This window comes from Pogoniulus pusillus, chromosome 24 (genome assembly GCF_015220805.1).
Source record: "Pogoniulus pusillus isolate bPogPus1 chromosome 24, bPogPus1.pri, whole genome shotgun sequence".
In the NCBI taxonomy this organism is placed as follows: domain Eukaryota; kingdom Metazoa; phylum Chordata; class Aves; order Piciformes; family Lybiidae; genus Pogoniulus; species Pogoniulus pusillus.
In genome coordinates this window covers 14,424,604-14,447,552 of record NC_087287.1, presented here as the reverse complement: position 1 = coordinate 14,447,552, position 22,949 = coordinate 14,424,604, and the positions used below count along the sequence as shown (strand labels likewise).

The window sequence follows — 22,949 nt, the reverse complement described above, 5'->3', positions numbered from 1 at the left end:
AACAGATCTGCCCCAGTTTTTAAGGTGCGTGCTTGGTTTTGAGGCTACTCATTTTGACTAAAGTGGCTGCTAATGAAGTCCGTAACTGGAAAGTTTTAGTCTGTCAAAGAACTGTCATGCTAGGTTAATTAAGGGTAGGACTGAACACAGCAAGAAATAGTAGGGGCAGGTGGTGGTCAGGATGAACTAATGACAACATAACAGAACCACTTTGTGTAATAGTGTTTATTTTATTTCACATATTACCCATGGAGAAAAGTTGATACATTCTCTACATCTCTCACCACTCTGGAATGCAAGATAAAAAGGTATGGAAAAAGTTTTAACGTTTGACATTCACGGTATGAAAAATAGAGGGGATACAATGTTTTTAAATGCCCTTATGCAATATATATATATATATATAAAATGTATGTGTATAAAAATAAAATATATTTTAAAAAAATACAAACAGGACATGACACAGAACAATCTTAAATATAGATACGTATCTCATGATCCACACACACCGCACTTAACAAAAACCACGTACAATTGCACTTTTCCTCTCTGTGACGTTCAAGTATATCGCAGTCCCCGCAGGGACTAGTGACTGTCCGATTCCCTGCCGGGTGCAGATAACGCAGAGGGTAGAGCAGATGTGGGCGACCTGTTCTTGCCGAGGGCGGAACGCGCACCCTCACACACTTTGGGCAAAGGCCGACGCCTCGGGCTCTGGGCTGCAGCGCAGCAGCTGGCGCCCGCCGGCAAATCCGCCCCGATCGCGGGACTCTCCTGAGCAACCCCTCCTCGGGGCAGACGGGGCCGGGGCAGCTCCGAGCTTAACCCCGCCAGCGAAAAAAGTCCAGCTCCGCCGAGTGCAGCACCAGGGCACGGGGGCGACGTGGCGGCCAGCACGGCAGCGCCGCCGCTGGCGCCTTCCAGTCCTAGGCGGGAACGAGAGCCGGCGGAGCCTCGCCCGGGAGGGTAAAGAGTCAGTGACCGTTCCGCCGCTACGGCGGCTGGGGGCGAGCAGCCCCTGAGCTCCCCCAGCTGGACGCGGCCTTCACAGCTTCCTCGCGCCGCCGCGGCACCGGCCCCCGCTTCGGCCTGCCGGGCCCCAGCAGCGCGTCCCGCCGCTCCGCCACCCCGGGCCCAGCGAGGGCGCGCTGGGGTCCCGCCCGGACAGACGCGCTCCATGAATCCTGGCGGCGGTTCCGAGCGGCAGCGAACCTCCGAAGCGTCCGCGCTTCAGTTCATCCATCCGAGACGATCTCGGCCGAGTAGCGCGGCTTTCAGACCCCGAGGACGGGGACGAAAGGCTGTGCCCGTAGTCTCCGGGGGCGTCGCCCACCCCAGGGGGCGCGCAGCGGGCGGCGGCTGTCGGGCAAGGAGCGCCGTCTGCGGCCGTAGCCCTGCGGGCTGATCTTGCCGGGAGGGGCGGTATCGTCCTTGTCCTTGTCGGTCAGCTGGTAGATCTGGTGGGCCAGTGTCTGCACCGTGCACGTCCCGAACCGGCAGCCTTGGAAGTGGGGGAAGCTGTTGAACTTGGGGCGGTAGCGCTTCACGCGGATGTGAGCATCCTCCCGGCTGCTGCGAGGCAGGAAGAGAGAAAACAGGCATGAGAAACGCGCAGTGGGGCCCCAGAGGAGGGGACCCGAAGGACCCTAGCCGGGCCAGGCAGGGAGCCCCTAAGCTGGAGGCCGACCCGTCCCGAAGGTGCAAAGCTACCCTACCCCCACCGCCTGGCTCTGCTCAAAGCGGCAGAGACGCGATCTGGTCGCAGCGCAGAGCTTGCTCTGGATGCGGGGAGAGGCCCCGCCGTTTTATGGCTGTTACTTTATCTATGGATCCAGAGATCAAGTAACTATTTATATTTGACTTTCACAGTAAAGGCGCTGCTATCTCTCGCCAGCTCAAGAGCGCAGAGAAAGGGAGGAGGGAGACTGCTCTCAGTGTGATGTGCAGCCCGGGCAGAACCTGTCTCTGGAGCGTGGGGGGATCTAGAGCGAGAATAAGCCTAAATGCCCGGAAGCGAGGGGACCCTGAAACTTTCCACTGTCTCAAGCAAGAGCCCGAGCCCAGAGCGGGCTGGAATTTACCTGGGATGCGACACTCGGGGATCCTCCTTCACGTCCTGGGTCCGTATGAGCGGCTGCACGCCGGCGGCTACCCCCAGTCCTCGGAGCGCTCCTGAAGACTTCACGTCCCGCTTAGCTCGGCTCAGTGCCCATTTCGTCCATCTGAAAGGAGCACAAGGGAAGAGGACAGCCTGTTAGGGCAAGCCTGCAGGGCGGGAACCAAACCAAGCAGATTCGAGGGGCGACAATCACTGCCAGCGCCGAGATTTTCTTTTACATTTCTTTTTTAAAAAATTGTTTCTTGAAAGGGCATGAGGCTCTTAAGGCGCTCCCGCAGGGAATACAGTCCCGCTTGCCTCGGCCAGAGCCTGGCGATGGGAGTCGGAGGCTCCGCAGCTCCACGGACTGATCTCGGTGCTGGCAGAAGGACGCGCTCCCATACTCACTTTCTTTTGAACTCTGTCGCTACATCCACCTTCGCAGCATCCACCCTTGCAACATCCACCCCGAAGAAGGTCACAGAGCCGAGACAGAACAGGGCTACGTGAACTAGTTTCATTCTGACTGGGTTCCTGGTGAAAGGAAAAGAGAGGAACTGTAAGTATGGTTGCTAATATAAAATAGGTAAAGTCTGTCCTTTATTTCTGGTCATTTCAGAGAGCTCCTTCTCTCCAAGAGCCCCCAGGCTACCGAGGGGTTTGTGTGCGGTATGAACCAGAAGCTAATATTTGCCCAGCACCTTATCAATGTGTAAATAACGAAGCCTACACAGTTTACGTTTGTCGAGTTTTCCTTGCAGAGGCAGCTGCAAACAGTATTTCCAGAGTACCCCCAGCGGCTTGCACTAGGATTTAGCAAACCCGCGAGATTAGAGGGAGCTGGCTATCGGATGCATCGTCTCCAAACTCCAGCAAGTGTTTTGCTGCCTGGAAGTTTATCCCGTGATAGCTCATCTTCCCACTTCACACGCAGAACCAGCTAGTTCTGGATCTTATGTTGTAAACTATAGCTGATGCCAAGAGCCATAACTCCAAGCTCTTCAAAACTGTCCAGATTTTGTAGAATTTTACTTCACCTCCCCCGCATCTTTTGTTGTTGTTGAGGGACGAAAAATGATAGTTCTTACCTGACAGTGAGGATAATCCACTGAGACAAATATTCTTGTAGTAACGATCCGAGCTTGCAGAGTTTCCTGAGGAGGGAGAACTACTTCTTTGTGTGTCTGAAGTAACCACTGCAGAGCTGCGCTCCACCGCTCCCTTTTATAGAGAAGCGCGGGGGAAGTGGGTGGACCTTGGCGTGACTGGGTGATTTTTCTTTGACACCCCCACCCCCATAACCCAGGCACTTTTTAATCATTCTAGCGTGAATTGGGGGCAAACCATACTACGGTAAAAATAAAAGGATTATTGAAAATTATCTTAAACAACTTCCTTGGTATTTTGCTAATTATAAAGACAGCTTTTACATGTGCATTTCGAGTCGTGGCATAATTTGCAAAATCTGGTAAGCCCCTCAGCCTGTTCTGCTGGGGTACAGACTGTTAAACTGCTGATACAGAATTATGCTTACACGGTTTGTGGCACAATTTCTCCTTCTAGACATATTAATTTTAGGTGGCTGGAAGCAGGGGAGTAGGAACTACATTCAATCAATTTCAGAATCCATGCAAACTCATCAAATACCAAGGTTGCAGAAATAAACCCATATTTGGACAACGTGAATTATGAGTAACTGCAATGACTGCCAACCTTCTTGACATAACTAAGGAGGTGACAAATCAGACATAATTAATATTTATGACTCAGCTTGGGTGCATTTTTAATCTAACAAAATGTATTTGCTTTATTTGATCCATTTAAAGTAATCACAATTCGAATGGTCTTGGAAGACGAAGGTCAGAGCGCACTTCTGTGTCTTTGAGCACAGGAAGAGGCATTACTTTGGGGCAGACACGGGATCACTGGAGTACCTGGGTCATGGGCTCCTGGGAAGAGTTGCCTTGTGTCTTTTTATCCCCAGACCTCAGTTCTACACGTGAGCGCACTTACTTCCTCGATTATAAAGCTAATCCAGTGCAAGATCAGGGTCTCTAACAACATTCTTCCGGCTGGCCGGCAGCAAAAAGTCTACCCACCTTTGGGTTTTTTTAACTGTCTTCAACATTTTTGCTTCGTGACGCTTCAGAAATGCAGAGGGGTGCTGGAAGCACCAGATGGACTGCTTCTCTACTTACTTGTCGAGATGCACATTCAGCGAAATTGAGGGAAATAGCCCAGGAGACCTGCGCCCTGGGGCGATAGGGTCCCCCTCCCAGACACAGATTCTCAGGAGGAAGGAATGAATGGGCGTGCGCGAGATGCTTCTCTCGCATCTTGCCCCAAGCGAAGTGTTTCAAAAATCAGGTGGGTACTCGTGACTACCTTTCCAGATAACCGCGGTGTGTAACACCCTGTAAAGGTATGTGCGAGAGGGTGACGGAAATTTTCCTGGGCACGACTGGCTAGTCCGAGGTGCTCCCCGCTTCCCTCGCCAGCAGAGTCCAGGCATGTGGTAGTTTCTGTCTCCGACACCTACCTGGACAGGGACAGACTAGCCCGGGAGCCGCCACCCCTACCGGCTGCCACTCCTTCGTCTTCCACACGCTGTCGGCCGGCATTCACAGGTCCAGCCCTCCCCCCCACACCCGCCGCCGTTCTTCCCCTGAGCCCCCGGCATAGTTTCTTGGCAGTAAGGCAGTTTTCTCTGCTGTGAGCTGACCGCCGGAGCAAGCTCAGGTCCGCTCTTGCGCCGCACCTGCCCAGCCGGAGCGCGATGTGGGAGGCGGCGGCTCCGGGGGTGCAGAGATCAGGCAGCGTGCCCTGGCACCTCTGTGGAGCTGGGGTCCTGCTGCCTTCCCTGCGGACCGTGCTCAGGAGCAGATATGCAGAGAGCGAGAAGCTTGCGGTGTAATCTCAGGGAAGGAGAAATGGGAAAATAGGTTGTCTAGAACGGGGCTGTACCGCGACCACTGCACGACTGCATCAGACCCCAATGACTACATTTTAGAGAACTCATCAGGCAGCTTAGGCTCGAGCGAGTTCAGACGTTTCCACGATCAGCAGAAGCTGAAACTCAATCTAACTTTACCGATTAAGAGGGCAGGATTCTGTGTGATAAACGTTGCTTTTGTTCAAATTAAGTCTCCTATTCCAGTAAGAGAACCACAGACTTCCCCAACTGCTGGAAAATCCCTCCTTAAAATCTTTGGCTAAACGGGAAATGTATTTTGTATACACTTTGGAAAACAATGCAGAAAGTAATCCTATACTGGGTTAGGAATAGTAACAACGTTAATACGACAGCAACACTACTCACATATGAGTTCCATGCTGACTACAGCAGTCTTTTTAGTGACACAAAAAATAACTCGCTCAAATTCACGACGTTGAAAACGGGCACATAATCAGCTTGCTGTTGATGTGATATTTGAAAGAACTTCAGCAGGTAAATAAAGCTGCTTCAAATCTAACACAAAACATCATGTTCTTTATTCAGATGCTCATTTTGTTCTTCCTAAGCATTTGCATTCCCATGTAGTTTGGAAATAAGAAATAGTCACTGAATTTGTATGATAAGGTATCAGTGGCCACTTAAAAATTTTTTAGAAGTACTGATATTTTTATGTTTTGGAAAAGAGTTATGCAAAATGCTCCATGGAAAGCATATTCACAAACTATTACTCTGATGCAGGTCAGCAAGACCAGCCTTTTCTCTGAAGCACAGGGTCTCCTTTGGATGCTGCTTCATCCATTGCCAGGAAGCTGGCCTGGAGGAACATCCAGGTCTTGTTTACTGATTCTCTTGGGTGTATTGTTCAACCTCTTGATGCTGCCATATGTATGAAAGACTTTAGAGTGCATATCTACTTTGGTAAGGAGATTGTGAAGATCAGTGGCTACTTGTACAGCATTTTGTTTAAGATGAACCTTTATTGCAAAAATAAAGGTCTAAAATCTGTAGGCATCAATGGATAATCAATTTGAGGCAGATATTCTCTGCTGATTATGTAAGGAAATAGTTGTTTTAAGCCAGTGGGAGTGCCTTTGTGTGTTTTGTTTGGACTTTAAACAAATTCTACAGAATTTGTAGGTCATAAATGCAAATATACTTGATTGTGTTTCAGCTTATATGAAAAATGATATTAACAGGACAATGAAAGCACACAAAGGCTATAAAACCTCAGTGAAGTTTCACACAGAAAACCCTTGCTTTTAGTGCATGAACTCAGCCAGCTTTGTCTGTACCAAGACACACCGAAAAGGGGCAATTCCATTTCTAGTTGTCCCAGTGAAGGTGTTTTTGGTGAGTCTTACAACCAACAAGTTTGAGTACATTAAACAAATCCTCCTTAAATGCATATTGTTAGGGGAAAACCTGCTCAGGGTCATGATTACTTCCCTATAGGGAAGGTGAGTATGTATGTACCCTGCATGGGAGAGGGTGATACTGAAATAATGGACTGTAGACAGAGTATGACCTTTACACTTCCTGAAGGAGCTGACTATAGAAGGTACTGTGAACCTTCACAGTTTTTTGGTGGTTAGCACATAGTCTGAGTGTGGTAACAGGTCCCTTGTGTACTTCCATTTTCCTAGAGGGGCTGCAGCCCCATGGCTCTTCTCCTGGGATAAGTATATTGCTGCTTACTGAGTCCTTCTGGAGACCTAGGCCTTGGCGTCCTCCCTGAACCACTGCTCTATGAGCCTCTTCATCTCCCATGAGGAGCCAGGCTACTTTGCTGCAACAGAGGGAACTGCATTTTTGGTGGTCTGGATGGAAGTTCAGTTTACTTTGTATTAGACTTTATGTGAGCATGGTCTGCTCTGTTGTTTCCTCATTTGTCCTATAAAGACACAAAATTGCTCTATACCTAAGGGAAGTTATAGAAGTAAGTTACATTTGACAGACTCCTTTTTCAGTCTGTGCAGGTACACTTATGTGTTCAAACTCAGATGAATGGTGGCTCTCCTGTTACATGAATACTTAAGGTATGCCACTTCTTGGAATATGCTTTATGAACTAAATGAGCTTTGTCTACATCAGAGGATGGAAGAAGGACCATGGCCATAAGGTGCGTGCCAGCAGTACACAATCAACAAGTAACATCTTTTTCTCAATCCAACATTTGTTAATGCTCTGGGGAAAGTGTTAGGTTATACTCTCCTCATGGAGGTGTTACATTACATATTGAAACTTGGAAATGCATAAATTTTAACTCTAAGGTTCCATTTCAGTTCCAAATTATTTCTTAGTGTCCATCCAGGTTTAGCTGTACGGAACATTATTGCTTGATTTTTTCAAACTGTTGCATGTCCTGGCTTTGTGCTATTCAACAACCACAGCATCCCTCCCTAGGAGCTATGACAATGAGCCTTATTTTTGTCCACCTCACGTGGTGGCTTTATTAAGATTTGTGTTATTTTTTTTTCTACTTCAGAAATTATTTTAATCAAAAAGCTTATTGTTTTGAAAACAGCTTTGTGGAAGTCTACAGGATCATGAACCAAAATGCCTATGAATAACTTAAGGAGGGTATTTCTTCCAGCTCCTACCTACTGTAGGAATTAGCTGATCCCACTGGGTGCATCTTTTCCTCAAGCAGCATATTCAAGTCTTTTCAATGTATAAATGACTAATTTTCCTTTAGTCCTAAAGTTAACAAGCAACTTTATTAAGATCTTTCCACATGGCATCTGCTTCAAACCCTTTACCCTGGAAGTTGATTACACCAAGGAAGTGGGGATCACTGACCTCTGCTGAGAAGACACAAGTGAGAACACTGTAATTGATTGTCAAAGATTTATCACCAATTTGCCTGGGGGATATCAGAAGACACTGCATGGGTATGCCTCAGATAAACAGGAGGTGTTATGAGTTGCCTATTTTAAACAAACATCTCTGTGAAGCTGCTGATGTCCATCCTTGTGATGGTGGATCATCATCAGGAACAAATGCAGTCAATTTGCTCTATTTCCATGTGCAGCCAGTGCCCATGGCTGCTGCAGCTCCTCACTGTAGTGCAATCTATGTCCTCCTCTGTGCTGTTTATTCTCTCTGTACTGTCAAACAGGACACACAGAGAAGCTTATCAGAACGCTTTAGCAGCCTCTGCCAGCTAGCCAAGAGCTGTATTGTCAGACACCCTGTTTATCAGCAGCATCTCTGCCACTACTAGAAGCCCACCAGGCTTTCGCGGGCGAGAGTTCAGAAGGTGTCGGCCTCATCTGTACGTTATAAATAGCAACAACGAAACCTCCCCGCTGCCCTGCAGAGGCCCTGGCAGCCACCGCGTGTGCTCGAACCAGCACGTCGGAGGACAGGAGGGTTAGGTAGAAGCTCTGCCGGTCGTCAACCTCGTGAGCAGCCAACGCCACCGCCAAGCTCCCACGCCAAGCACTGTGACCCTCATGGAAGTGGCACGACGCCGGCCAGGCAGGGCAGAAAACGCGGCAGCTGGCAGGATGGGGCAGCCGCACTGAGCACCGCAGGGCAGGGCAGCCTCCACAGGGGACAGCGGTAGGGTTCCCTGTGGCTGGTGTGAGGGGAGGCCGGGCCTGAAATGCCTTTCCCGTTACCCGGCTGCCCATGCAGCTGGTGGGACCGACTTCCCTCGCGGAGACATGTTCCACACATTCCGGACGAAACGTAAACAGGAAACACGCTGGAAACGCAAGTCGCGATTCCCGAGGCTGAGGCGGTAGTTCGCGGCCAGGCTTTGCTTTAGCACAGCTTAAGTGAGGGCAATCCCTAGCAGCTCCTCTCACGAAGGCACCCGACTTCTCCGAGTGCGCAGATAGGTTGGTCCTGCCGCGGTTTGGTGAAGGGAGAGAGTGTTCACAGCCCCTGCCCCCGGCGCGAACACTTTCCAGGGAGACTGCGAGGAGACAAAGAACAAGCCGAGAGGGAAGTGCTCTCCCAGCCCGCTCTCGGTGCGAAGCGCAGCGCCGGCACCAGCCTGCCCCGCGGCCGGGCAGCAGCCCGCGCGGCGCAGCCGCCCCACCTCCGCCGCGTGCCGCCGGCGAGCGCAGAGCCCTCCGCCCACGCCCAGCCCGGCGGGGTCAGGGCTCGGCGGTCTCGGCGGCGCGCAGGCGCACAGCGCTCGCGCCTCCAACATGGCTGAGCTGGTGCCGCTTCTCTTGCAGCGGGCGTGGAGAGGAGGATGCTGAGCCTCCCGGGACCTGCCGCTGCCGCAGCAGGGGTGGTAAGGCCTGAGGCGGGCTTCTCTCAGCCATGGCCAGGTTGGCCGACTACTTCATCGTGGTGGGCTATGACCATGAGAAGACAGGTAGGTGTGGCTGTGCGCAGGGCTGCCCTGCAGTGCCTGGCCTCTTCCCCCTCCCCTCGTTCCTATCCGGCCCCAGCCCCCTCCTTCCTCCAGTCGGGCTGCAGGAGGAGGAGACTGCCGCGCTCACGGGACGCGTGTCTGGCCGTGGGGAGAAGGGCGGCTGAGGGCAGTGGGGCTGTCTTCACCCCCACCAAGGGGCGCAGTGGTCGGTGGAGGCAAGGGAAGGGTTAATCCCCCTTTCCTGAGGCGGAGCGGGCCGGCGGGAAAACGGAGGGGCTGTGCTACTGCTCCTCTGGGCCTGAGCACCTCCGGTCGGTGGGACGGCACCAGCCCACCTGGCAGCTCCGCTGACTCTGCCTCGGCGAGCGTGGCACGACATGGGCCTGGGGAGCAGCGGACGGCAGCTGTCCAGGGCGTGCCCCTGTGGCCTTGCTCTGCAGCCCTGGGCGTTAGAAACAGGCAGTGTTTCCCTCGAGAGAGCGGGGGCAAGCTTAAAATGTCGCCCACGGGCGTGCACAGCCCCGGTCCCCCGCCATGACTGACAGCCGGAGTCAGAGCAGCCGCGGGCGCTGCGCGGGCAGCTGAGGCTGGCCGGGTGCTGGAGGTGTTGGCGCGTTCCTGCTCCCGAGCTGCCTCCGCAGCGAGCGGCGGCTCTGGCCGCCCCGCGCTCCACCTGCGCGCTGGGCTGCGGCATGTGCGCTCGCGGCCTCAGGGAAACAAAAGGCCGCGGAGCCTGGGGGGGCCGTGCGGCTCTGCCCCCTTGCCTGGCGGCTCACTGCTTGCACCTGTTGAAAACGTGCCCTGGGTGACACCTGAGGAAGCGCTGTTGCACTGGGTAGGCTCTTGAGGAACGGCTGCTGTTCTCGGGGAATCAAGATGTGCCCTTTCTCGAAAGGGAAGTGGTGGTCTTTGCTGTCCTTTTGTGGGTGAAGGAGGAGTGGTGCCTGTCATGCAACTTTTTATTATAACACCACACTTCTTGCTGGAGAGGTCTTAAATCAGTATACAAACAGTTTTGGAAATGCAGCATTTTTCAAACGGTATGTGTTTGTGCTGCCATGTGCAGAAAGATCAAACTCATCTTGGTAATAAAATTTTAACCAGTGGAGTGTCCCCTAATTTATCTGACTATGCACAAACCAAACAGCACTTCAGTTTGTTACTGTAATTCTTTGAAGTAGCCATGGGCGTGCAGTCTGTATTTTTCGTCCTAAAAGTGTATCAAATAAACTCGTAAAGTCCTTTTTATTGCTTGTTTTTAAAGCAGTCTGATTTTCAGAGGAATCGTATCTGTGTGGTTAAAGATTTAGTGGCTTACAAAGTTCTCACAGGAGTCTCCTTGATTTTATTATATGATGTTACTACTCTGTGATGACAGCGTGGTTCCACCTCCCACATTATATGGAAATAGATTTGTCTGAATTGTAGTGACAAAATGAAAAGACAGAAGGAGTACTTTGTGATAAAAATAAAGGCCTTTTGCCTTTCTCCGGTTAGAAACATTTTCCCCAACAACAGTAGAAAGCCCAAAGCAAAACAAAGCAGCGCCAGAAAATACACAGGTGCTTTTAATGAGGAGACAAAGCAAACAGGCTGCCTTCTTTAAAGGCTGTGATCAATCTGATGTAGCCACTATGTGAAATAAAATCACATTACATTTGACAGCTTTTATGTTTGTAAAATGTCTTCATCTGTATAGTGTTTTAAGAATATAACTTCCTGTACATAAATTACTAAGTTCAGTCAGATAGCTTCTGTGGATTGTGACAAGTAAATTTGGATCATTTAATAAATTACTGTACCAGAAATGAGAATTAGATCCTACGGCAAAAACAGACATTCCTCTCGAGGCCACCTCTGAAGTGGTATCCCAGTTTGAGAAGGTCGGGGGGAGGGATTACCAGGAGGAGCGGGCCATGCTGTCCTAACTGCAAAGTTTTTTGTTTCTGTTACTCTGGTTAAAGGTTTGTGTGATGGTTTGGATGTCCCCCGTTCCCCCCCCCAACTTTAGAAATACCCAGACTATGATCTAGTTCTTCTCACCAAAACATTCCAGCTAGCTTCAAACTAGCACAATTTGCTTGTCTTGCGGTTGGCGCACCTGTTGCAATTTCTGCCTGGCAACACCCCTTACCTTGCTGTAGACATGCGTGTAAGAGGGTGGAAAGTTACCGCCTCGTGGCGGTTGCGTATTTAAAGGGGCTGGAAAGCTCGGACATTTTGCGAGCCGTTGGTTGGTAGGAGCCTCTGCGGCCGCACAGCACTGCTTTTGCTTATTTTACCTAAATCAAGTTGATTTTCTCACATTCAACCTCAAAGTGTGCGAGAACTATTTTTAACGTGGATGAAATTGAGCAGATTCAGAAATAACTCCAGAACCTTAATTTGAAAAGGTCATGGCCAGTAAGTAACTATTTAGACTTAATTATTTAAATGGCTTGTTGCTACTTTAATGTTTCATACTAAAAATGCTTGAAGGCACAGCATTCTGTTGGAGACTAGGCATGCATTGTTTACCGAATTCCATTGCCCCTACATGCAGTCCCATAATACATGCAGTACTGACCTTTCTTTTCCTTGTAAATGTCATAGGTTCTTGATGCATTTATTATGCTGTTTTTTTACGTGAAAAAGCAGGGGCAACCACTTTTAGGATTGTAGACTTACTACCTGTGAGGCTTTAAAATTTTGAAATGTGATGGTTTTTTTTTAAATCTTAACATTCTGACTTGGTTTGAATATGTTTGGTTTTAATGTTGAGTATTATGTTTTATAGTGATTTTATTCAGGAATCGTCTGTGGGATATCTTTGTGTAAACAGGGAAACAAAAATCTTGTAACCTACCCCTTCTTCCTCAAGCTGTACATCAGTAGCAGTTTGAATAATACACACTTGTAGTTAATAGGGAAGGATGTTTATAGCAGTGGCTGTTCTTCCAGAAAAGCCCTACTGCCACTGCTTTTTGTAGCAGCCATTGTCTGCACTGATGCCACTTGGTGCAGGGGTTTATTTACATATGCCAATATACTGAAAGTGGTAAAGGTGTTGCTTTTCAGTGTAGATTATCTGGCTTTATTTCAAAACTTGAATGAAAAAATACCTGAAATGCTGCATTTGTACAGTTTAGGAACAAATTTCTAGATTTTTCTTGTGGAAAAACTTCCAGTGCTACGAATGTTTACCCAACAGAGTCAGTCTTTAGGAGAAGTGAGCGTTTTTGCTGTCCTCAAGTAAACTCAAGAGAGTATCCTTCCGAGGATTCAGACATTTGAAAGTTAATTTCTGTCCAGTTTAGGCCTACATGAATTGATGCTACTGCAGTCCTGTTGCTGTTGTCCTATCCATTAAGGCTTCCTTTCATTTTCAGCTTGCTTTGGGATGCTGATCTGTCAAAAAGACCTTTCTTGCTGAGTAGTTTGCCAGTGTTGCTGCGTTATTCTTTTTCTGGATTACTTTCCTGTGAATTTTTCAAGCAGGATTACCTCACCAACATGTCGGATGAATGCCGGTATCGGCATAAAGGAGGAACTGGAGCATTCAGGAGGACAGATCACTGCAGTGTGAATTGACATTAGCCAGCATCCTAGAGCCTTGGTCACAAAGTTGTTAGTCAGGTGCCTTAGTCTCTTATGTAGTCCAAGGAAGGTAATGAATGCCGTGGAATAGTTTGGTAGCAGGCAGTTCATTCGTGTTTTGCAAGCTGCGTGGGAAGTTCAACCTAAGTGGAGAAGGAGCTTTGCATTTGGCAGTCTAAATGTCAGTAGACTTCCAGGCATATGAGTTAAGGAGAAGTCTTTGTGTTGCTAAGGATGGTATGATTCACCTAGCTTTTTATGTGTTTCAGACGCAGTTGACTGTATTCCCAGTTTAAAATTACTTGGTCTGTGTATTTCACTATACGATTAAATTTAAATATACAATTGTTTTAATTGCTGCTCTGTGTTTTCAGAACTGATTCTGAGCCACTACCAAGCAGTAGCTCCTGTTGATAGTCCATGTTCAGTGTCTTTTATGGAGCTGGGGAAACCATTTAACTGATCCCCCAAATACAATCTCTCCCCCTGCTTTTTTCATTTTTTTTTTTCCTTTTTTTTTCTTTCTAATAGTGGAAATGTGAAGGATTTCAATGATACATGAAGGTTGATTGCTTTACTATGTTTATTTTGCATTTAGCTGAACCTGTACTAAAGCAGATAACCACATATTCCTCCAACATATCAGCATACTATAAAACTGTTATGTAACCTGCTTCAAAGGGCCATTTACAAAGCCTGGGAAGGCAACAAAGGTGCTAGAAATGTAAGTGTTCTGGGTTAAAAGCTGTCAAAAATCCCAGAAGACCTTTATATCCATTTTCTTTTTCCATGGATTTTGAAGTGTGATGTGCTTTGCCAAAAGTACCTATGTTTGTGTAATGGAATATGGATGTGATTTAGGAAGAACACAGGTATTTGCAAAGATGACAGAAAGGCATGAGAAAATGTTTTTAAGTTTCTTTTGGGTTTGCTGGTATAAGACATAATCCTATTTGTATCCCTGGAGTTTAAATGTAGTGATACTTGAAAAAGGCAAACAAAAGTATGTTTTGTGACTATCTTAGCTCAGCAGCAGAAACATAAAGTTAAAGAACAGAGAACCAAATACTGTATTTGATTAACTTGCCCATGCAACCCCAACAGCCTTCCTGTGGGATGCTGATGTGAGATGGATATAGAAATGTTTTCCTGAAACTTGTTTGCTGAAAGAAGACAACGTGCAGTTGCTATGTGTAAGACAGAAGGCTTGAAACAGCATAGCAGTTTTATTTGGCTCTTGTCATAAATGATAAGTGGTGATATAACACGTGTAGGCTCTATTGTGGTTGTTTCTGTTCTGATTATTGTCAGCTATTTTCAGGGAAGCCTTTCTTGTCTAACACAGCTTCATATCTTGGTGACTTTGGAAACTAGACCAGTGATTGATGATAGAGTGGGAGAGGTTCCTAAATGCAGTTGTCTGATTCTTTTTCTGTGGGCAGATTTGGCTTATAAAGAGTATTTTTTTCCTGTTTTGGGCTTTAAATAACATATAACGAGGATTTTTCTATAAACTATCTTAATTTGTCCTAAAATGGGAGAACTCAGATTCAACTGAGTGAAGTAGCATTTTGTGTGTTTGGGGATATTTTCAGACTGAATTGCAGCAAAGAAAATCACTCTCCCCTTTACTGTCCTGGATTAACTTGGTGGATTATCTAACAGAAAGACACATTTCCTGCAGTGTGTTCATGGAAAACAGTTTATTATGCAAGTATGAACACTGTTCAGGCAGTGGCCTTCTGTAACTATAAGTGTATTTTTCAGTGTGGGGGCTAATAAGAATGACACCTAATTTCTTTGATGTCACAGGCATAGAAGTTTTACAACATTGAGGAAGATAATTGAGCTGGTATGGTAGTTCACTGATAAGAGTTTAAAATACCAACTACCTTCCCTGCTGTTGGTACTTGCACAGTAAAAAATGGAGGAAAACCACAGCCACTGTGGCATCAGAGTGTGCAGCAATAGATTCACCATTCAACCTTGATAAAAGTGAAAGTTGTACCTTACAAATATGTGCTGGTAATTAGGAAGTCTCCTTTGGATTAATCTCTTCTTTACATTAACTTGAGATTTTCAGGCCCCTTGCTTATAGAATAGTGTAAAAAAGCATTTCTAACAGTAATACTATCTTTAGTGATTCATTTTCTGTTGCTTGTTTTTTTGGGAATTATATTCTAGGTGTATTTGTTGAAATAAATTACTTCTTTTGGTGTTAGTGGTATTGCAAAGTCAAGGACAATCCAATTAGTGTTGATTGGGATTTGGCAGCTAAATCCCTCCTCATTGAGCCAAGAACATGCTTGTTGTTGCTTATCTGTTAGTGACTAGATGCATCATGATTTCATATCTCTAGTACTTACAATTCTCAGTTTTCAGTCTTTCACAAGTAATATAATATGGAAAAATGCAATTGTGGGATACAGGTTGAATTCTTCACTTGCTTGTAGAAGACCTGAGCTCAAGGTAACTTAATCACAAAAATGTTCACTAAACTGGACATAGGTAATAGGCTTTTAGTGGTTGGTGACAGTACAGTCTGAGTTTTTGTCTGTCTGCAGTAGAAGATTGCTATATACAGAAAATACAATATAATAATTCTGGATACAGATTGAATAGAAATTCAGGACAGCAGTGTGAAAATCACATTGGACCCTGGGAGACCTCAATGGATGAAAAGATGCAAAGAATGTTACTAGGGTTACAAAATCAATCACTAAAATTGAAGGTGAAAAAAAGATATGAACAATGTCTTTTTAATATGGTTTTGTATGTTGTTTTCTGAGAGTTAAAAATGCAATTCCCAGAAAATTCACTGACACTTGGATAGGTCTTCAGCAACATTGGAAATTTTGTTTAAATGATTGACTTACTCATTTGGTCTAATGGACTTTTCACTTACTTGCAGATACAAAAGAACAGCAACACTTCTTTTTAGAATCCTGACTTCAGTTGTGGAAAATTATGCTTTAAAAGATGGGTTTCATGGAGCTACTTTTACCAGATGCTGGAAATATTAATGTCAAGAGTACTGAGTGGTTTGAGTTGTCAGTGTCCCCTTCAAGCTGTATAGTAGGATGCATATCACTTTGATGTGGCTTGGGAACTCTTGCTCTGTAAGGCTGGCCACTCTTCCTCTTTAGTCTGTTTGACACATTCTGGTGCTTTAAAATTCTTTCTGTCTTCTGGTTTAGTTTTTACAGTTTCATCCCAGAAGAATCTCTGTCCTTGGTGTACATCTCCCTATTTCTTGTTTCTTCCCTTCTCTCTCAATCTCTGTTTAACTATCTTTATCTACTCTTTGTTTTTCTGAGTGTAAATCTTCTTGTCCAGTCTCAGTTCTTGTGGGTTTTATCTTTAAATAAATGCAAATTCATCTTATAAACACAAAGGCCAAGTTTTGTCCCTGCTGTTAATTTTGGAACTGTTTGTTAAGATTTTAGTTTAGGCAAGACAGTCCTCTTCCCCAGTCTTATTTCCTAGAAACAGAAAAAGTATTTAATGTGAAGTTTTCTGAAATTAACTAAAGACAGATATTACACGTTAAGACTGAAGCCAGTACATTTATTTTGACTAAGTAAGACATAATTGAACATAGTCATAGATCAAGCGGTCAGAGTGCAGTTAATAGTACTTATACCTCTTAGCTATTTGCATATTTAAAATTTTGCACTCATGTTTTCTTAGTGTCTTGTTTTTAAATAGCAGTGAACAAGGACATCTATGATTTTTTTAGTGCTATTAAACAGGTGGCTTTTTGTAAAAATGCAAATTGCAATTGCATAAAAAAGAAAAGGCCACATTCTTCCTGCAGTGCTCTTTCTTCATACTTAGTCTCTTTTCCCAGAAAAATGTTTAGTAGTCTTACAGAGCTTGTACAATGTTTAAGCTGTTACTGTTCTACATGGTTAGTATATGCTATTTTAAAACTAAGTTTAACATGAGTCATTCTAGTAGAAGTTACAGGAGGATTTCAGTTTTCTTTCTTCTTGATTGGTAACTTGAAGAAGTAGGTATCATATTTCTGAGGAACTTAGAATTTTGTAAAGATTTTAAAGAAACTGCTGTACTTTTCCTTCTTAAAACATATTTAAACCTACATTTCCCCCTATATTATATTGGTTTCTGCCTTTTAGCTTGTGAGTTCTTACAACATTTAGTCTGTGAAATTCTTTTCCTTCAATGTTTTTTGTTTTGTGATGGGCACAGCTTTTGCTAGTGATCCTGTAAGAACTGATAGTGAATGGTAATGTGATTGAAAATTGTTATAAAATCATTGTGTCTAGTAGAAGGGTCTGGACTTGCCCAGATTTGAAAACTTGTAGTACTCATAAACCCTAGAGATGGCTTTTGTGAAGTTCAGAAGGTCACTACGTGGTAAAGTAGTGGGTCCTTCTGGAGTTTCCCTGTGCTGTGGCTGGCATGGCTTCTGGGTAGAACTTTGTGAAGTAGCTTAGCCTGAGGCCTTTGCCTAAGCAATAGATGGTGCTGATTTTAACTGAGGACCTAGTTCCCTGTTAAGGGAGAGGAGAGCTTCTCTGCCTGAGCACTGCCTTTGACTTTGGGTTTCACTCCACATTTCATAGAAATATAGTTAATGAGTTACTAGAACTAGAGTGCTGAAGATGTGGTGTGTCAGCTGCGATGGTGTTACAATTCAGCAAGACAGCTAAAGCAAGTGTCATGTTTTTTCAGTTACAGGCAACTGAAAAGAAAACAAAACCATGGAGAGCCACATGTTTGTGATTTGGAATTCAAAACACTTATTTCAAAAGATTCTCTTTCCTGTTTGATTAATCTGCATAAATAACGATACCAGTTTTGCTGCTGAGTAAATGGTGTTGATTCAAGTTGGGATACTTTTGTGAGGTTGTTGTTTCAGTACTGTGTTTCCCAAATATTTTGTTTATGGTGTTTATTATGAAAAGAGATGAAATCATACGTATTTAACAAAATATCCTGGTGGAGGCTCTTTTTATTGTTCTGTTCTCTTTTGCCACATGGCATCTTTTTGTGAGAGGCAAGACTGTCACTAAAGCATTTTATTTATTTCTGAGAGTAGCAAGAAAACATGCTTTCTACCTTTCTGATCTTGTGAGATGTTTCTACATTAAAACAGTTTGCTTATGTGCTTTCCTTCCCTCATTCTCCTCTTTTAAGAGACTATAGTCCATTAAAAAAAATTGCAATTCAAGAACGTGGCTTCACTGATCTAGTCTCAAAGGTCTATAGATGGTCATTGACAGTTGTAACTGTTATTCTTGTTAGTAGCCCAGTAGAAGTCAGAAGCTGACAGTTTACAACCTGTAGCAAAAATGAGGATCGTTCCTTGTTTCAATAAGATTTTGGAGGCCTAACTCGGGAGCCTGTTTTCATTATCTGTTGTTTTCTTGATAATAACTTTTATTTGAAGTTTAGAAAACCCAGCAGTAAGATTTATATAAAATTATTACTAAAAAATAGGTTTTAACTTGGACTGGGTCCATAGTGCTATGTATTTTATGGAAGTGACTTTGGAGATGTTTCCTTTCCCAAAGCTGTCATGACTTGTACCCATGCAGCTCATATCTTCCTTCTTCACACAGAGTTGTGTGTTCTGTTTATTCTCTTCCAGTCTTCTTAAAGTTATAATAGAGTTTGTGGATTGTATTATCTCCCATTTCTAACTTCTTTCCTCCTTCCTCTCACTGCCCCTCCCCCAATCAGTAGTTTTTTCCTGTTTCAGGTTTCTTGTAAAACTTGGGTCATGATTATTAATAAAATGCCTAAAAATCCTCAAGTAGAAGTCTTCTGAACTATTTCATAGACTAATTTTACTTTCTTTCTTTGGATTGAAAAAAAATACAAAGGGGAAATATTTCAACCAACTATAAAAATAGGTTGGATATTCTGATTAGTTTCTGAGCACAAACCCTATGAGGAGAGGCTGGGGGAGCTGGGGTTGTTTAGCCTGGAGAAGAGAAGGCTCAGGGCTGACCTCATTGCTGTCTACAACTTCCCGAAGGGAGGTTGTAGCCAGGTGGGGGTTAGTCTCTTCTCCCAGACGACCAGCAATAGAACAAGGGGACACAGTCTTAAGTTGTGCTGGGGGAAGTATAGGCTGGATGTCAGGAGGAAGTTCTTCCCAGAGAAAGTGGTTTGCCATTGAAATGGGCTGCCCAGGGATATGGTGGAGTTACCATCCCTGGAGGTGTTTAAGAAAAGACTGGCTGAGGCACTTGGTGCCATGGTCTAGTTGACTGGATGGGGCTAGGTGCTAGGTTGGACTGGATGATCTTGGAGGTCTCTTCCAATCTGGTTGATTCTGTTATCCATCCTCATATTTGATAATCAACTTGGTCCAGCTATTAAATTTTTTGCTGTTTTCTGTCAAACTACACAGAATTTGTAGCACTAATTGTTAGTTTGCAAAACAGAGAAACACAATAGGAATTATTTCATAAACAGCAGAAGTGGTGACATCTTTCTGTGCATGTTTGCCTCGAATGTCCTTAGTGCTGCTACTGTACAAGCAACAGGGTGTCTTGAATACTGTGTTTTTTCAAATCAGGAACACTGGACAATTGAATTGGACTAAAGACAGTTGATGGCAACCTTTTGTAGGAAGCCTGTCTGAAAGCAGCATTCTTACTTGAAAGGATATGATTTACTCTCACTTAGAAGAATGGTTTCCTTTGTAATAGGTACGTTATAGTATGCTCCAGTTAATATTCTGGGCCTGCCACAACCTCAGAAGGGAGAGGCTATGCTCTAGCAGTTTATTATGGGTTCATAGTCAAGTGGCATTTAATTGCTTGCAAGGACATGGAAACAGCTCTACCTTCTTCAGTTATGTTTGGTTTCCAGCAACCGATTCCTTTAGTTTCTTAAAACTGCAAAATATGGATTAAGGATTTAAAAAAAAAAAGTACAACTGCTGCTGCTAATGGTGCATGCACTGTACACACATTTGATACCTAAAGTCTTGGCAGTGTGGCTTGGCTATGGAGCGGGAGATAGCAGTAAGGAAACAGGTGATATGACACCCAAGTGGACAATCATACTTTGTTCTTGCATTACAATTTTAGAAGTATTGTCTAAAAATCTGGAAGAATGTATTGAAATGTAATCACAAGGTGATACTTATTTAGGCCTGTTTGTGTTTTCATTTCAGTTATGTAAGTATTTTCACTTAACTGCTAAGAGATCGGGTGAAATAATGCCATACTATGTGGACAAAATACAACTCACATTATGTGAAATTAAGCTTTAGCAAAGACTGCTAGTGTTGGAAGAAACAAATACATAGTAACACTTCTGATGCTTCAGAATTCTTATATGTACATTTAATACAAATTTGGATGCAACAGCATCTTCTATAAAGGACTACATTCTTTGTGTTGATCCTCTTAGTTTTAGTCACTCTGGCAGCTACGTCCTTAGAGGAGAGAATGAAATAAATTTAACCTTTTAAAGCCAGAACACAAAGTGTTTAACTTGTGGACATTTGTGGATGTTTCAAACAGTGGTATTAATCTTGATCACCTTTTTTGAAGTAGACTTGTTCTTTATGTTCTTGGTTTGGAAACTGAACGTATTTTTGGGAATATTTCTGCACCCGTGAAGAGCAAAGTTTGTTGTGGAGTAGTTCAGTAAGATATCATAAGATAATTTTGACTACTGTGGCATTCTGCTTACATTTGCCTTTCTGTGAGCATGATCTCTGACATGTTTGTTTCGACTTGGGTTAAATCAAGTAGGTGTTGATGGACTTGCATTCTGTGGATGTTTATTTGATCTTGTTGTTCTGGGCTGTTGTTTTCTTTGCTGAAAGTCATTTTTACTCAATCTCTGTTGGAGTTTGTTCTACTAAAAGGTGCTCCAGGTAATTTCTCTTATCTTTAGACAGCAGACATTCCTGTAAGGCTGCGTTAGGTAACTTGGGGATGTTCGAGTGGTGACACATCGGTTCTTTGAAACGACAGCGTGACAGAAGCCTCCCCCCAACCTGGGGCACCCATGGAATACTGGAAAATGAGGAGCAAAATGTGTTAAAGCACTCAGGCCCAAACTCTCTTGAGATCATCTTATTGCTTTACAGTACTGAGTTGCTCAGATTTACGTGAGGTTTAGCTGCCAGAAATTATGACCAGTCTGAATGTTGGCATTTATCCCATTCTGGCAGGTGGGTAAGGAGCTAATTTTTGCTAAATACATATGGGCCATAAGATACGCTCGTGCTTACTGGAAGCTCTTTGTTTTTGCTGTGTTTTTAGTCTATAGTCAGTCCAGACAAAATATTTAGCTTACCAGGATATGTGAATCATTCTCCTTTGTAAGGCTTCATTTATCATCTGTGTTCTGAAAATGTTTTGCGTGAGGGAAATGTTGAATGCACTCTGAAATTTTATTGTTAACTTGCGTTTTTACAGCTGTTTTGTAAAAATCATGCTCTGGGAAGATTAAAAAAATGTTATTTAATTGTTTTAGCCTATTGGAACCACAGGAAATACATAGGGTAGGAAACTCACTAAATGACTTGTCACTCCTTGCCCCTGTAGATGAGCAATGGCATGCAGACTTTAAAAAAGGGGCAACACACCAGAAAGTCTTAGCAGCTGGTTGGTCATGGGAAAAGATTAAAAAAAGAGAGAAAAAAAGAGAAGAAAAATTGCTCCTTCACCATTTATGTGTTACTGATACTTACACTTTGAGTAGAAAAAAATGTTTTAAAATTTCCATAATGAAAGCACAACTGTGCACAGTACAAAATTGATGTTAAGGATTGAGGGAGCAGTTTGACATGGTTTTTGTCTTCATAGTCTTCTAAACATGTGTGCATGAGCGTGCAGAAGAGGAGGGTGCTGCTTAAAATTCTGTATGGACTTTCAGCATGCATCTCACTACCTGAAGGAATGTGGTGATTGCCTTGAAGTTCTAGTAGACAGCTGAGATGACCTTTCAGTCATTGAATTCTATAAGTTTTGAACAAATTTTAAGTTAAGTATGACATTGGGATAGTATTTATGAATGGTGCTGGGGTGCCACTGTGTAGAGCTTTGTGTTCCAGTTCCACTCACTAAGGAAGTGTGCCTCTGTAAATGCTTACAAACAGGAAGCAGTAGAGAAGAATGGTATTTTAAATAAGAATAAGGAATTAAAGAGCACTGGATGAGTTGCTGAGAGATTAGAACCATTCTTTTGGAGTGCAGGTGTGCAGTATACAGAGGAGGAACTCTGTGAAGATAGTGTAGAGATAGCTAAATGACTTGTAAGCTGAGGTAACTTCTTAGTGCAGAGGATTGAGAATGTATATGCAGTGCCAAAGAGATTGTGTAGAAGTTGGTAGGAGCCACTGGTTATGCAGAGAAGGTTGGAAAAACCAGGCAAGGATAGACCTGAGATTACAGCTCATTCAGCTTGCAGTGATGGACTGATCTTCTGTCCTAGTGGGAATGTAAGTGGCTATGTTTAGGTGGATGTATTTAAGTGGATGTATTTGAGTGGCTTTGACTTCTTCAGCTTAAATTTAAGGCTGTAATTAAAATTGTTCAGAAATTGTTCAATTTGATTGTGTTCTGTTTTGAGTCATGAAGGAGTTGTCAAGTTGACTTTTTAAATTTTGATAATGCAATATAGTTGTGGCCTGGTAGGATTAGTAAGTCAAGAAGCTGTTTTGTTGGAGATACATTCAGGAATGAGATTACCATTACTATAATTTATTTTTCTCTCCATGAGAGGGGAAAGGTGCTTATAAAACAAAGCCAGAATCCAACCACTTAACTAGACAACCATGAAGTTTATAACTTCCTTTTTTTTTAATAGTAATTCTCATACCTGACTCAGAAGAATTGATTTATTTACTTGTAATAGGATTAGTTGTTTCCAGATCAATGGCTAAACACTCTGGTTTTTCTGTTAATACAAACCTTTGGATTTTTAAAAACTGTTAACTTTTGAATGTTCTGAAGTTGGAGTACTTAGCAGCTCTAATCTGTGTGTGT

At 44.1% G+C, this 22,949-nt stretch overlaps 2 protein-coding genes across 9 annotated transcripts in view; one reads left to right on the top strand and one right to left on the bottom strand.

Moving 5' to 3' along the window:
* Positions 1 to 210: 210 nt before the first annotated feature.
* The window catches only part of ADM (adrenomedullin), a 115,135-nt gene continuing 92,396 nt past the window's right edge, over positions 211 to 22,949 (bottom strand). The window contains exons 1-4 of one of the 2 annotated variants that reach the window (XM_064163724.1): positions 3,187 to 3,304; positions 2,507 to 2,632; positions 2,082 to 2,222; positions 211 to 1,572 (exon numbers count right to left, since the gene is read on the bottom strand). In XM_064163724.1, coding sequence (XP_064019794.1) covers positions 1,275 to 1,572; positions 2,082 to 2,222; positions 2,507 to 2,619 — 552 coding nt within the window. In that variant the 5' untranslated portion in view covers positions 2,620 to 2,632; positions 3,187 to 3,304 and the 3' untranslated portion in view covers positions 211 to 1,274. Of the gene's footprint in view, positions 1,573 to 2,081; positions 2,223 to 2,506; positions 2,636 to 3,186; positions 3,305 to 22,949 lie in introns of those variants that run through there. The other variant, XM_064163725.1, reaches the window with a different exon arrangement.
* SBF2 (SET binding factor 2) overlaps positions 9,184 to 22,949 on the top strand; it is a 195,226-nt gene continuing 181,460 nt past the window's right edge. For 6 of the 7 annotated variants that reach the window (XM_064163718.1, XM_064163720.1, XM_064163723.1 and 3 more), the window contains exon 1: positions 9,184 to 9,387. In XM_064163718.1, the coding sequence (XP_064019788.1) occupies positions 9,333 to 9,387 (55 nt within the window). In that variant the 5' untranslated portion in view covers positions 9,184 to 9,332. Of the gene's footprint in view, positions 9,388 to 11,671; positions 11,791 to 22,949 lie in introns of those variants that run through there. The other variant, XM_064163719.1, reaches the window with a different exon arrangement.